Here is a 13714-nt window from a genome sequence, read left to right as displayed (position 1 = left end):
GCTGTTTAGAGGAGCCGTTACTTCAATGTGTAAAAAGCCACAGGGTGTGAGGGGGACGGCGGGGTTTGAATTTGACCTTTACATAGAATCTGTTTTGTCCAGCTGCTGAGTTCAACAAAACTTTACTGTGAGTGCGCTGCCTCTGAAAGGACTCTATAAACTGCGTCTGTTATTTTCTCTTATTTAATCCACAAAAGAAAACAGAACATCTCAGGCCAGAGCGGCTCTGTCAAGCACAAAGTTAAATAAATAACAAAAAAATTAAGCAGTTTGCAGTATTGCGAGTCACTGAAAGCATTTGACTTTGACATTTCACATGACACTTACTGAAAGTCCAAACAGTAGATCAACAGATGAATATGTTTTAGTGTTTTTTTCACACATATTGTGACACATTTTGTTTTAGCCTTGAACTATTAATGATGTTTGACAAAGAATATCAAAATAAATTACATTTTAAGGAACAGTGTAGCATTCTCCATTACAAAAACAAAATGTAGTGCTTAAATAATTCCACTTAAGTGAAACAAGCATTCAGCTGCACAAAGACAACCATAGTGTATATTAAAGGGGACCTATCAAGCTTTTCTGTATTTAGTGTTTTATATGCAGTGTTACAATGAAGGATGTTCATATTAAGCAAGGCCAAAGTTTTAAAAAAGGTAGGTAAATGTATGTAAAAGTAATCCCTGTGTCAGGTTTTATGAACACTCTGTTTCTAACTTTTTTTTTTCTCTGGCTGCAGTATGACATCATAATGTGCCAGATTTCTTTATATGGTGATCTGTCCCGGGCATGCTACTGCAAATACATTACGTAGCCTATGCTGCCAGATGAAGCTACATGCTAACATCAGGAAAAATGTAATCTTGGGTAAATTTCTTCCAGATTTCGGATCATCTTCCTGCTGGAACATTTCCGGTTGTGTTTAGAAACTTTTATTGGGGATTTTTAACAAAAGAGTGTCGCTATACTCTGTTAGAGTTATTCCTTGGCTGCAGGTACACTGCTACCATACACGTATCTACATGCTAACATCAGGTAAACATGTTATCTTGGGTGCCAATGTTGTAAATTTCTCCCTGATTTCAGATCATATTCTTACTGAAACACATCTGGTTGTGTTTAAAAGCTTTTACTGGTAATTTTTCACAGTAAAAAGTGCTGCTATACTTCGCTACAGCTTTTCCCTGGCTGTGAGTACACTGCGAACATACATGTAGCTACATGCTAACATCAGGGAATCATGTAATCTGAGTTGCTGACATTGTAAATTTCTCTCAGATTACGATAATATTCCTGCTGGAACATGTCTGGTTGTGTTTAAAAGCTTTTATTGGGGATATTTAACAAAAAAAAATGTTGCTATTTTCCATTACAGTCATTCCCTGGCTGCAAGTACACTGCTAACCTACATGTAGCAACATGCTAAGGTCAGCAAACATGTAATCTTGGGTGCTGATGTTGTAAATTTCTCAGCGATTTTGGATCATATTCCTGCTGGAACATGTCTGGTTGTGTTTAATCGCTTTTACTGGTGATTTTTCAGTGTATAGTGATTCCCCTGCTTCATCACGCCATGGAGACCTAGGAATGTGAAAGATCTGGAGACGATGACCAGTCAGAGCAGTCAGTGCTTTTTTTGGAAGGGGGGCTCAAAGAGATGGTGTGAAGAAAATAGTGTTTTTTGACAGTTAAATCATATAAGCATGTTCTAATAGGAACTTTAAATTCAAGTAAAGTGAGCACGGTAGGTCCCCTTTAAAAGGATTTAATGAAATGTGAGATCACTGAGTCATTTTGGCAAAGTCTTGGAATTAAAGTTTCCGCAAGGTGTATATGATGATGTTGTAAGTAATGGAGTAACACAGCAGTGAACGCCAACCTTTAACCTTTTTGTCCTTAATCTCTTTCTACTGGTTACACCCTTTCTCTGGCTGTGGTCCTGGAGCTCCTCTTTCCAAGCAATATTCTTCCCAAAGCTCATTAAACAAATTTCCAGTCGCACCAAAAGAACACCCTTGATCCCTTTTGGGGTCACACAATCCCAAATCCATCTTTTTAAATACAGCACAAAAAACCTGCCGAGAAAGCGGCGGCGTCTTCCTCTCTATGCAGTGGTTGTAGTAGTGCCTGTACACCTCTGACATGTTTGAGAAGACCGGCTCCAGGTAAAGCTTGGAGACAGACGTCCCGCAACAGTATGAGGGCATTTTGGGTAAACTCTCGAGGAACTCCTTCAGGACTACATGCTCTGAAGCTTTACGAGACTTCCTCTGTGTTTGCTTTTTGGTGTTTTCTGAATTGTCCTGCTGGGATGCATTTTGCGCCCAGTTAAGCACTGACCACTCCCCAATCCCCAAAGTGGAGAGGAACATCTTTTTGCAAACTTGTTTTCTGTCACCGTTGGCTATCAAATGATATCGCATCGAGACCGACCTTCTTGACTGAGTCCACGGTGCTCGGGTTCTTTCCACTGGGTCACAGTCGACTAATCCCGACACATAGATCTTCCTCTGAGACCAGTTCATACACTGCCAGAAGCTAGTAAACAGCTCGTTCCTTGTTTCTTCACTGAAGTCAGCACAGAAGCGGTTGGATGCCCTTTTGCAAGCACTTGACGTGCATCTCAATCCCATTGTCCTCTGACCTTTAGTTATGGTTGTGCCGTCTTTCTTTCGTTTGCTGACATACGGTTTGCCCTCCATCCTGAGTTGCTTTTGTCGGTTTTGCTTCCATGTTAGAGGCTTAGCGACTCTGGATTTCTTTCTGACAGACCCCTCTGATTCTGTTGGCCTGTTGTTGTCAGTAACATTCCCTTGTTCTGCAAAAACAGGGAAATGTCATTAGCATGCATGAAGTATTACTATAGCACAGTGCATTGACTTGAGGAAAAAATTATTTGCCTTGATATTCTGAATTAACAAGATTATTATCTCAGAATTCTGAGAAAAGTTTTCATGCAAAAAATGCTGCTTTTCTGAATTAATTTGTACATCTCCGAGTGTATGTAGCGTTTTATGGGGTGATAAAGTATTAGACTTTATTTTTTTCTTATGTGTCTTGACTGTTATGCTGTGATTAGTTGTTGTACTCTAATAAGCGCATGAAGGCAAGTTCCTCACAACCAAAGGCCCAGACACACCAAACCGACATCAAAGAACTAGTGGCACTGAAGGCCGACTGTTGCGTCACCTAATATAACAAATTTGTTTCGCTCTCACGACCTCTTGACTTCAGCTGTTTGTTTGCTTTCCTCACTTACGTTTCTCTTCTTGTCACTGAGTTGAACTGCCAATCAGTGTGATTTCAGTTACTGACGGGCTCCGGTGCTGATTCAACATGCTGAATTTGCTGAAAAACAGCCAACAAGGGCCAACTAAGGCCAACCGTGCAGGACATACCACAAAAGTTAAGGCAACAGACACTTAGCAAACGGCTCAACGTTGACCAATCATCGGCTTGATGTGTCAGGGCCCTAAGTTGTGTGGCAATTGATTATTCAATCTTAAATCTTGTTTTACTGAATTAACAAAGTGGCCACCTCCGGAGCTGAAAAATGAAGCCAACACTTAAGTGCCAAAAACTGCAGTTCCTCTAATGGCCACTTGAGGCTGACTCCAGAAGCCAGTCAATGACCATAAGACCCCCATGTTAAGGTGCACAACTTTACAGCTGAAATGCTGACTTCAAAACTGGAGTCCACAAACCAATGGGTGACATCACGGTAGCTACGTCCATTATTTTTACAGTCTTTGGAATTAACGAGATAATAATATTGTTATTAACATTATAGTATTCTTGTAATAATAATAATCCTGTGGTATCTCGTTATTAGTAACACGACAATAATCTTGTTACTTCAGATTTTTTTCAAGAGAATTCTGAGATAAAAATCTTGTTAATTCTTGTTTTATTGAATGAATGAGGTATAATATTCTCATTAATTTAGAAAAACAGAGCAGATTTTTTTTTTCTCAAGTGAACGCATTAAGCTTCTGAATTACTGTGACAATTTAGAGTTACAACAAAAACTATTGAAAATAATGGTACTATCTAACACAGGGTTTGGCAACCTTTACTATCAAAAGAGACATTTTTGACCAAAAATAATATAATATAAAAAAAGCCGCAAAACATATTTGAGGTTTATAATGATGGCAACATATCCTATTAAGTCTAAACGAGCTTATACTCATAGTCTAAAAGAGCATTCATCAATATGTCTTACCACAAGGTGGCTACTCTGCAGGGCATATTAATTCTCTCTTCCAAGTCCAGCTAGAAAGACTCAAGACTAGCTATCGCTATCAAGGTTCAGCAATATTTCGAGGAAAAGGTGCCAGGCAGTAGGTGTGTTATGCACATTTTAGTTGTTGAAATGTTAAAAAAAAAAAAAAGAAAAAGAATTTGTTATATAGACTTAACATTTTTACAAGTGGAGAATGTAAGGATTTCTATTAGCCTACAACACTGATATATGGAAATCAAAAGGGAGCCACTGGAGAGGGTCACATGTGACACTAACACTATTACATGAGTGCACTGAGCAGGGCTGTGTCCAACAGTTAATTTCATCCTTGATTAATCCGTCCATTATTTTTCCAATTAAATGATTAATAATTTAGTCTATAGAACATCAAAAAGTAGTGAAAATAGTGTTTTGTTCAACCAGCAGTGATACACAATAATATATCAGAGAAAAGCACATAATCCTTTGAGTTGGAACCAGCAAATTTTGCTTGACAATCAATTGATCATCACACATTGTGTCAGCTGACAAGTCGATTAATGAGTTATTTGTTTCAGCTCTACAACTAAGTTTAGTGAGTAGCTGAAACAGAGTACAGACACTCACCCTGTGTGACCTCCACAGTACTATTGGCTGCACAAGGAGCAGGGTTCAGTTGTGGGGTTTGTTGAGGACATTGAGGGACAGTCTGCCTCTTTTCTAATTTGTTTTCATTTGCTCCATTCTTTTTCGTTGCTCCGTTCTGCGTCCAGTTGAGCACAGACCACTCTCCTATCCCCAGAGTGGACAGGAACATGTTTTTACACACTTGTTGTCTTTTGCCATCCACCATCAAATGATAACGGAGTGACACTGATCTTCTCGAATGCGACCCCACCGCTCGAGATCTTTCCACGGGGTCACGGTCAACTTGTTCTGCTACATACAGTTTTCTCTGAGCCCAGTTCATGTGCTGCCAGAATTCATCAAACACCTTCCTCCTGGCCTCCTCGTTGATTTCACTACAAAGCCGGTTTGAAGCCTTTTTGCATGCGTTCGAGGTGCACCTCGGCCCCATTTCCCTCGGCTGTTTTGTCACAACCTCGCCGTCTTTTTTGCGTTTGCTCACATACGCTTTGCCCTCCATCCTCAGCTGTTTCTGCTTGTTTTGCTTCCACTTTGATGGATCTCCGACTTTGGCTTTTTTCCTGACGGCCCCAGCCTTATCCAAATTGGTGTTTCCATATTTGGCAGCTGTATTAAAGAGCGCTGAAAAAACAAACACAAAAATCCATCTGGATTCATTATTGTAAGCAGTGGTCTAAAAAACATAAACTCAGTTGGAAATTAGATTTTTGGTTTATCAACACAAGACAACACAATAAGCAACGCTAATCCTGGCTTTAGGGTTTAGCTGACAGGACTACAGGACACCCATCTTGCATTCGACGAACTTGAGTTTATGGATCTACTGCAATTTTTTTTAATGATCCCTTTTTCCCTTTTCTGCTCACAGTAAAAAAACACTGTGTTGTAAACATGTGGAGACCATGAACACATCCATCAGCAGACAGCTGGACACCCAAGAACTACAATGTCTGTCATTGCAAGAAAACTGTTTTTTTATGTAAATAAGCTTATATTATTTATACTATCTATACTTATATATAAGATAAATATTTTTATGTTAATCATAATCTGTGTAGTCTGTGTGGACTAACCAACAGCTCTGCACAGAGGATAAATATGTATTTTTAATTCTGGGGTGAACTGTCTCTTTAAATGTTACCTAACAACGAAAACAGGATCAAATCATCCTTCTCCTTCGACTAGTTGTATCCACTTTACACATCACTCCACCACACTGTTACTTACTGGTGTCGACACTCAGAGGACCCACACTCTGTAGAGGAAACTGGGGAATCATCTGTGGCTCTGCTATCATTACAGAGTGGGACCTCTTTTTGGATGGTGCATCTTTTTGCATGTCAGATTTCCTGCTTGCATCAGTGACGTGCAGATAGTCTGGCAAGGCAAGGCAAGTTTATTTGTAGAGCACAATTCGTACACAAAGCAATTCAAAGTGCTTTACAGAACAAGAAAATGCATTAAAATCACAATACAAAATAAAAACATAAATAATCATTATAAAATGAACTTTAAAAGAGAAGAGTGCAGATAAGATCCTTTCAGTCATATGCACAGTGAAATAGAGCTGTTTTGAGCCTAGATTTGAACATTGTCAGAGTAGAGGCCTGTCTCACATCTTCAGAAAGACTGTTCCAGATTTTAGCTGCATAAAACTGGAATCCTGATTCCCCATGTTTAGTCCTGACTCTGGGCACCAGCAGGAGGCCGGTCCCTGAGGTCCTCAGAGTCCGAGATGGTTCATATGGCACTAACATGTCAGAGATGTACTTTGGTGCTAGGCCGTGGAGAGACTTGTACACAAGCAGAGCTGCTTTAAAGTCTATTCTCTGAGCCACAGGAAGCCAGTGTAGAGACCTGAGCACAGGACTAACGTGCTCGTACTTCCTGGTTCTGGTCAGGACTCGAGCAGCAGCATTCTGGATGTACTGCAGCTGTCTTACGGCCCGTTTGGAGAGGCCAGTGAGCAGGCTGTTACAGTAGTCTAACCTACTAGAGACAAATGCATGGATAAGTCTCTCCAAGTCAGGTTTAGACACTATACCTTTGATTTTGGCAATGTTTTTTAGATGGTAAAAAGCTGCTGATGTTATTGATTTGATGTGGCTATTAAAGTTCAAGTCTCAGTTCATTATTACCCCGAGATTTCTAACCTGATTTGTAGGTTTTAGAGAGAGAGACTGGAGGTGACTGCTGACACTTTCTCTTTGTTTCTGTGGACCAAATACGATGACTTCAGTCTTGTCTGAATTTAGCTGGAGAAAGCTGTTTTGCATCCACACACTGACCTGTTGGATGCAGTGACAGAGTGAATCCACTGGTCCATATTGACCTGCTGTCAGTGAGACATAGATCTGAGTGTCGTCTGCATAATTGTGGTAGGACACATTATTACTTTGTATTAACTGGCCTAAAGGCAGCATGTAGAGATTGAACAGAAGGGGTCCCAGGATTGACCCTTGGGGCACCCCACAGGTCAAGGCCATGTGGTCTGAGACACAGTTACCAATTTCAACAAAGTACTTCCTGTCTTCTAGATAGGACTTCAACCAATTTAGGGCAGTGCCAGAGATGCCCACCCAGTCCTCTAGTCTCTGTGAAAGGATCTCATGATCGACAGTGTCAAAAGCAGCACTCACATCTAGCAGGACTAAAACTGAGACTTTGCCTGCGTCAGTGTTCAGGCGGATGTCATTTGTCACCTTAATAAGAGCGGTCTCAGTGCTGTGATGGGGTCTAAAACCTGACTGGAAAACATCAAAGGAGTTGTTCTTTAGGAGAAAGTCAGTAAGCTGTTGGTAAACAACTTTCTCAAGGACTTTGCCTAAAAACGGCAGATTTGAAATGGGCCGGTAATTGTTCAGTACTGTGGCATCAAGACTGCTCTTCTTTAGGAGAGGCTTTATGACCGCAGTTTTCAAGGCCTTTGGGAATGTTCCAGATTGTAGTGACTTGTTAACTATGTGAGCGAGTGGTGGTAACAAACTGCTCAACACAGACTTTAGAAATCTAGTCTGGATGAAAGAGCACACACACATACATCCTGTCAGTAGTGGAACATAACTAAGTACATTTACTCAAGCACTGTACTTAGGTACTTGTATTTTACTTAAGTATTTCCATTTTACACTGTTTTATATTTCTATTCCACTACATTTTAGAGGCAAATATCGCTCTTCTTGCTTCACCACATTTATTTGAAGGCTGTAGTTACGTTGCAGATTGAGATTATTAATGCAAAATATACATCAGCTAATACATTATGATGCATTATTATTAATTAAAGAACTCAGCAGTATATAAATTAACCCTATCTTTTCCAGCTGCATTATTGCTGTGACATTAATGCATCACTAATTCAGAAATATAATATATATGAATATGAAATGACTCATCCTATAAATTGAGTACTTTTACTTTCGGTACTTTTAGTATATTTTGATGCTAATACTTTTGAGTGTTGTTTCACTGCAGCATTGCTGCTTTTACTTAAGCACAAGATGTGAATACTTCCTCCACCCCTGCATCTTGTTTAGACATAATCAGTAACTGCTGTGTTTCAAGCATCACAGTCACACTCAGTAGCGGGAATATCGCGCTGTTATGCTGCCTTGCTGTTCTGTATGTAAGGTACAATCGCGGAACAGGTGAGACAGAGTTGTCTTGCCTTTAAGCCACCATGGGAAGGAGTAACAGTGCTGAGACGATGTCTGTATATCCAGGACAGCCTGCAAGATGGGCTGTCCTGGATATACAGGACAGCCTGCAAGATGGGCCTACCGGCAGCGTTTTGACGACTTATTATGTGTGCGACCGACCGCAGGAGATTTAAAACGTAGCTGTTAGCAGTTAGTGGAGAGATGAGATGAGATTCGGGAGCTCCCTACCCTCTGAGCAGAGGACAGTATCAATTACCATATAACAAGGATGGCAGATGATTGTTACTGAGACATTAATACTGTTGTTTTATGTCACACTGGAGGCTGATGTTGTTGAGATACATGTTATACCTGTAATGCTTCTTTTGATTCTGCAAAGCTGTGATGCAGTGTATAATCACACGCTGAAACGAAATGATGCCGGAGTCATTTGGTTTCGTTTAAAAATGCAATGGAGGCATAAAAAGGGACTTTGTAGCGGCCCTATAGCGTGATCTGTGTAAAAAAGCCAGTGAGACACTTGTACACAGGGGCCTTGTACTTTGGGGGCATAAATATAAAAATAAAATAAAATAAAATAAATTCGTTGAAAGGCTGAACTTGTATTTAAAAAAATGGTGGAAGCTCTCTGAGGCCCCTCTCACCCCTTAAAGGCTAAAAATGGCTTTGTCCGCCCCAGCACTAGGATTCATCTCTAAACTCTGAGGGATCCTTCTCCAAGAAAGGCAATTGGGGTTCCAAAAAATAAACCAAAGACAGAAAGCAAACTGACTTTGTTGAGAACAAAAATTCAGAGGGTGTGTGAGAGGGAAATGGATCAGAAGACAAAGGGTAGGGGCCCCACAGAGGTTGCTTATGCCAGGCATGTTCAAAGTCCAACCTGGGGGTCAGTCGTGTCAAACTGATTTTAAATGGCCTGCAACTTCTCTCTAAAAATATCCTTTATGTGCCCCTTCACTCAATATTTGTCAATTAAGCAAAATCACTTTGCAGTTTTTATTTACCTCATGATGGCAGGACTATCATACAGTTCGTACATGCAGCAAGCAGGAACTACGCAGGAGGAACAGAGGTGTTTTCATAAACAGGCAGTAAACCAAAGCGACATTTCCCTCTAGGTAACAGACATGTCCACAGCAAAGATGCATAGGCAAATAATGTGCAAATACCCACTATGGTGGGTCGCACGCATAGCAAGTCATCAAAGCCACTGCTTTCGAGAGCTGTGGAAAGTTGAATACTTTTCACTGATAGACGAATCAGTTGCATTTGTCTCATCTGCATGTGTATTTTTATGACTTGCAATTTTTAATTTTTAATCAAATCAGTCGCATCACATGGTCTACGTAATACAGTCCATCACAACGACAAAACATAGCCCCGACCTGTCCCACCTGTAATCAGGAGGGGTCAACCGACCTATAGAGTGGCTCGCAAATCATGAATATACAACACACATTAGTAACCAACGAGAGACACGACAGGGGATAATAAATAAAAATCTCTACGTAAGCCAATAGGAATATGTATCTGGAGACAATGGGAAAAGAAAAAATGAAATATAAAATAAAATAAGATAAAATATAGCTTCAAATAAAATCATATGCCCATCATATCTCTAACCTATTCATCAAAAACAATCTGCCTCCACTTTTTCTTTACCCTGGTATATATTCAGTGTTAAGATACATGCCCCACTTCAGGAAATATTTTCCTGTTCTGTCCTGCATCCTTTACGACATCCTTTCATATGCTGCTACTTTGCCTAATTCAGTCACCCATTCCTGAAAAGGAGATTCTCCAGGTTTCTTTCAAGTCCTGAGGATGATCCGTCATCCAATCATGATAGCAGTCTATGCCCAATATTATCCAAATATCTATCCAATTTATTGTTTTATTGTTTTTTAAATTGTTTATTGTTTTTAAATTGTTTTAAAAACAATAAACAATTATTTAGTATTTATTTCCTGTTAACTGTTTTATGTCCCTGTGTTGCTTTGTCTATTTATGTACAGCACTTTGTTTCAGCTGTGGCTATTTTAAAGGGCTATATAAATAAAGTTGAATTGAATTGAATTGAATTGAATTGAATTGAATATTTTGGTTTTTGGGAAAAAGCAAACAACATTTTATATTCTGTACACCAGAATCTGAAATCAGAATCTGAAACTCACTCTGAATTACTGTTGTTGTTCACAAACTAAAGAAATGAGAGATCATTTTAATTTAGTTTTTACTGAATATTTGAAGCAAACTGTAAAACTATATCACTTATTTTGTCGCAATTCTATTTTCTTAAATTAATAATATTTATTTTTACTAATTTGTCATATTACAAGAATGTCGTTATCGCAAAAACACCCTGAAATATCGTGATATTATTTGAGGGCCATATCACCCACCCCTACTGGCCCCCCATTCAAAAAAAGTTTTGGACACCCCTGGCTCATGCACAGGACCCAGTATTCTGTGCTACGCCCCTGCTCATACACACCTGGTGGGATGTGGTGCAGCCCAAAAGTCTCAGAGACTGTGGGTCTGTTAACAGGGGGGTCATTGGTGGGTTTGGGATGGAGACCGATATCCTCCATTGCTGCGATGGCTGAAACACAAGAAGCAGGTTGCTGAGAGTCTTTTGCATCAAGAACAAACAATAATGTGCTTTTAAAAACGCAGACAGAGAGATAGAGGATTCACATTCAGCCTGTGCCTCCATTCAGACCCTTCAACCCCACCGAAAACACAGCTGGTGCGTATTTAACAGAAGACAACAAAGCCATGTGTCTAAATCCAGATGTTTTGCAGCTGACGTAGAAGTAGGCGTTGCAGGGCCTGACATTCATCGATAAGGTGGGTACACACGGCTGTAACGTTGGTCATACATGTTTAGCTAACTTTATGTGAAGCTAACTCCTAGCACCTCCTCTCAGACGCTAAACAACGACTAACAGCCTTTAAATATGACACATAAATTCGGCTTACATAGTGTTATACATTTGAAAACGTCTCGTAGACCCGTCGGTTCCATCCAGACCAGATCTCAAGTGTCCCCGCTGCCGCCTGTCTTACTCCTTCATGTCCCTGTCAGTGAGACAGCACATCTGTCCTCTCGGTTAGCTCACGGCTTATTTGACTAAATAACTAAACTGTGTTTGGATGTGAGGAGCTTCCCACTGGCAGCTGCCATGTCCGAGCATGCGCAGTGGCGTCCGAGGTGGGAAAAGGGGAAGTTATCCCCAGTGTCTGCATCCATGGGTCTGATCCAGCAGCAGATATATATGAAGGCCAAACCCAAAGCTTTTCTTGTCTTAGCCAAAAACACATTATATTCCATTATCTCTGCAGCCCATCTACCCACGCTTTTTATTATTGGATTTCATACCATGTCTTTTGGGACTGCCCTGTTATTAAAGACTGCTGGAGAGGGATACACAAAGCCCTACAAGATATTTTCAAATGTGCTGTACCACTGGAGAGTAAGTTCATATTTTTAAAGGCTGGAAAAAGACAAATGGTTAGTGAATATACTGCTAGTGGCTGGAAACAGCCTCTTGCTCACTGCATTTGTCAACCATAAAATAGAGCATTTTGTTGCCAGATGGGAAAAATGGGTCAAAACCCCAGAGGCCTGATATTATTTTCACAAATCATTGAGTATATGGTAAGGAAAGGATCACTCCCTAACTGTTCTTAGTTTTCTCTTGTTATTTATGGTTTTTATACCATTTAATTAAATTAGAATAAATTAAATGAAATTAAATTTAATTAAATTTAATTTATTTTTATTTTATTTTATTTTATTTTATTTTAGTTTAGTTTAATTTAATTTAATTAATATTCATTTATTTTTATTTATTTTATTTTTTCCTTTTGCTCTGCATACGTACCTCTGAAAAACGTACAATGGGATCTGTGACAAACATGGACATCTGATGTACGCATGCAGTTTAGGTTTAATGTTAAAAGCCAATAAAATATAAATTACAAAAAAATAATAATAATGGATTTAATTTTCTTGACAAAAAATGTTCAAACAAATTAATTCGATCTATCTCAACAAACAATTTATACCCTGTCCAGTCCTCTAGAATCAACAGTATCCAAAATGAGAATTAAGTTCTTCAAATACCCTGTTCCACCCAAAACAAAAGAAATCCACTACAAAATAATGAATGATTTTTACCCTTCCAATGAATTTTTACAACTAAGATTTGCTTTTGAGAACAACATGTGTGTTCTGCAATGGTCTTTCTATTTCTCCTCAAATTTTCATTATTTTAGGTCAATGAAATTTTTTTTAAAAAACTACTGATCTACCTACAAAAGAGTTTTTGTAGACCTCGGGAGTGTCTTTGTGTCTCTTTTTTTTTTTATCTGTTTTGCATCTCTAAGTAGCTGTTTTGTGTCTCCTCGTGGTCATTTTGTGTCCCTTCTTAGTTGTTCTGCCTGTTTTCTAAGTTGTCGTGAGTCTCTTTGTGTCTCTTTGCGTCTGTTTTGCATGTTAGAGTAGTTGTTTAGTTCTCTTTGTAGTCATTTTCTTTGTGGTTATGTTTAGTGTCTTTGAGTGTGTCTCTTTGAGTCGTGGTTTGCAGGTGGAGACCAGAGGGGCCCCAACACTTTGACCCCTGGGCCTGTGCGTGATAGGCTGCTTCATTCATCTGTCCATGCTCTGTAAAAATCTGAGGTACCTGTAGTTTGCTTGAGTATTTTTATTTCATGTCACATTACATTCATCAGTCCTCTATCTATCTGCCTGGGCACTTGAAAGAGGCTTTATAAATTAAACAGGCATTCCTTCCAATCAGTTTGTCAAAATTGTGTGTTATGTTTTTAAAGCACACATGAAAGGAAACTTCTAAGTATAAGTGATTTATGGGGGATTTCAAAGAGGCTGCTTAAAACAATAAGAGCATATATAGCTTTGCTCATCCCATCCTTCAAACATGAAAGCAGGGGAAAGGAAGGAAGCCATCAGGGAGTTCACAGTTTCTGCAGGGGGCTTCATTCTCTCAGTTGTCTTCTTGGGCCTCAGCACGAGGGAAGAATAACCAAGCGGGCAAAGCAGCCAACTGTCCTGAGGCCACACAGACTCGGGGCCAGCCAACGTCTCACATTAATAATTCATAATTTGATTGCGCATGTGTAAAGGACTCTGAACGCTAAAGGGGAATTCTAA

At 39.6% G+C, this 13714-nt stretch overlaps 1 protein-coding gene across 1 annotated transcript; it reads right to left on the bottom strand.

Annotated features, from left to right (window-relative positions):
• Nucleotides 1–169: 169 nt before the first annotated feature.
• On the bottom strand, nt 170–11731 carry LOC125892941 (uncharacterized). The gene is made up of 5 exons (XM_049583304.1): nt 11521–11731; nt 11033–11140; nt 6107–6256; nt 4859–5500; nt 170–2824 (listed from the first exon to the last, which is right to left on the bottom strand). Exons 1-5 carry the CDS (start codon nt 11564–11566, stop codon nt 1914–1916), a joined length of 1857 nt encoding a protein of 618 aa, XP_049439261.1. The 5' UTR covers nt 11567–11731; the 3' UTR covers nt 170–1913.
• Nucleotides 11732–13714: the final 1983 nt, after the last annotated feature.

This window comes from Epinephelus fuscoguttatus, linkage group LG8 (assembly GCF_011397635.1).
Source record: "Epinephelus fuscoguttatus linkage group LG8, E.fuscoguttatus.final_Chr_v1".
In the NCBI taxonomy this organism is placed as follows: domain Eukaryota; kingdom Metazoa; phylum Chordata; class Actinopteri; order Perciformes; family Serranidae; genus Epinephelus; species Epinephelus fuscoguttatus.
Note: the sequence above shows the minus strand (reverse complement) of the source record. Positions and strands in the feature narration are given on the sequence as shown.

What these genes read in the sequence shown, in the direction of transcription:
- LOC125892941 (XM_049583304.1), bottom strand. Translation starts at nt 11,566, where the DNA reads ATGGAACCGACGGGTCTACGAGACGTTTTCAAATGTATAACACTAT. An exon ending in TCCTCTGAGTGTCGACACCA is followed by an intron (nt 5,501 to 6,106) that starts GTAAGTAACAGT and finishes TTGTTTTTTCAG; the next exon opens with CGCTCTTTAATACAGCTGCC. An exon ending in TACTGTGGAGGTCACACAGG is followed by an intron (nt 2,825 to 4,858) that starts GTGAGTGTCTGT and finishes CTGTTTTTGCAG; the next exon opens with AACAAGGGAATGTTACTGAC.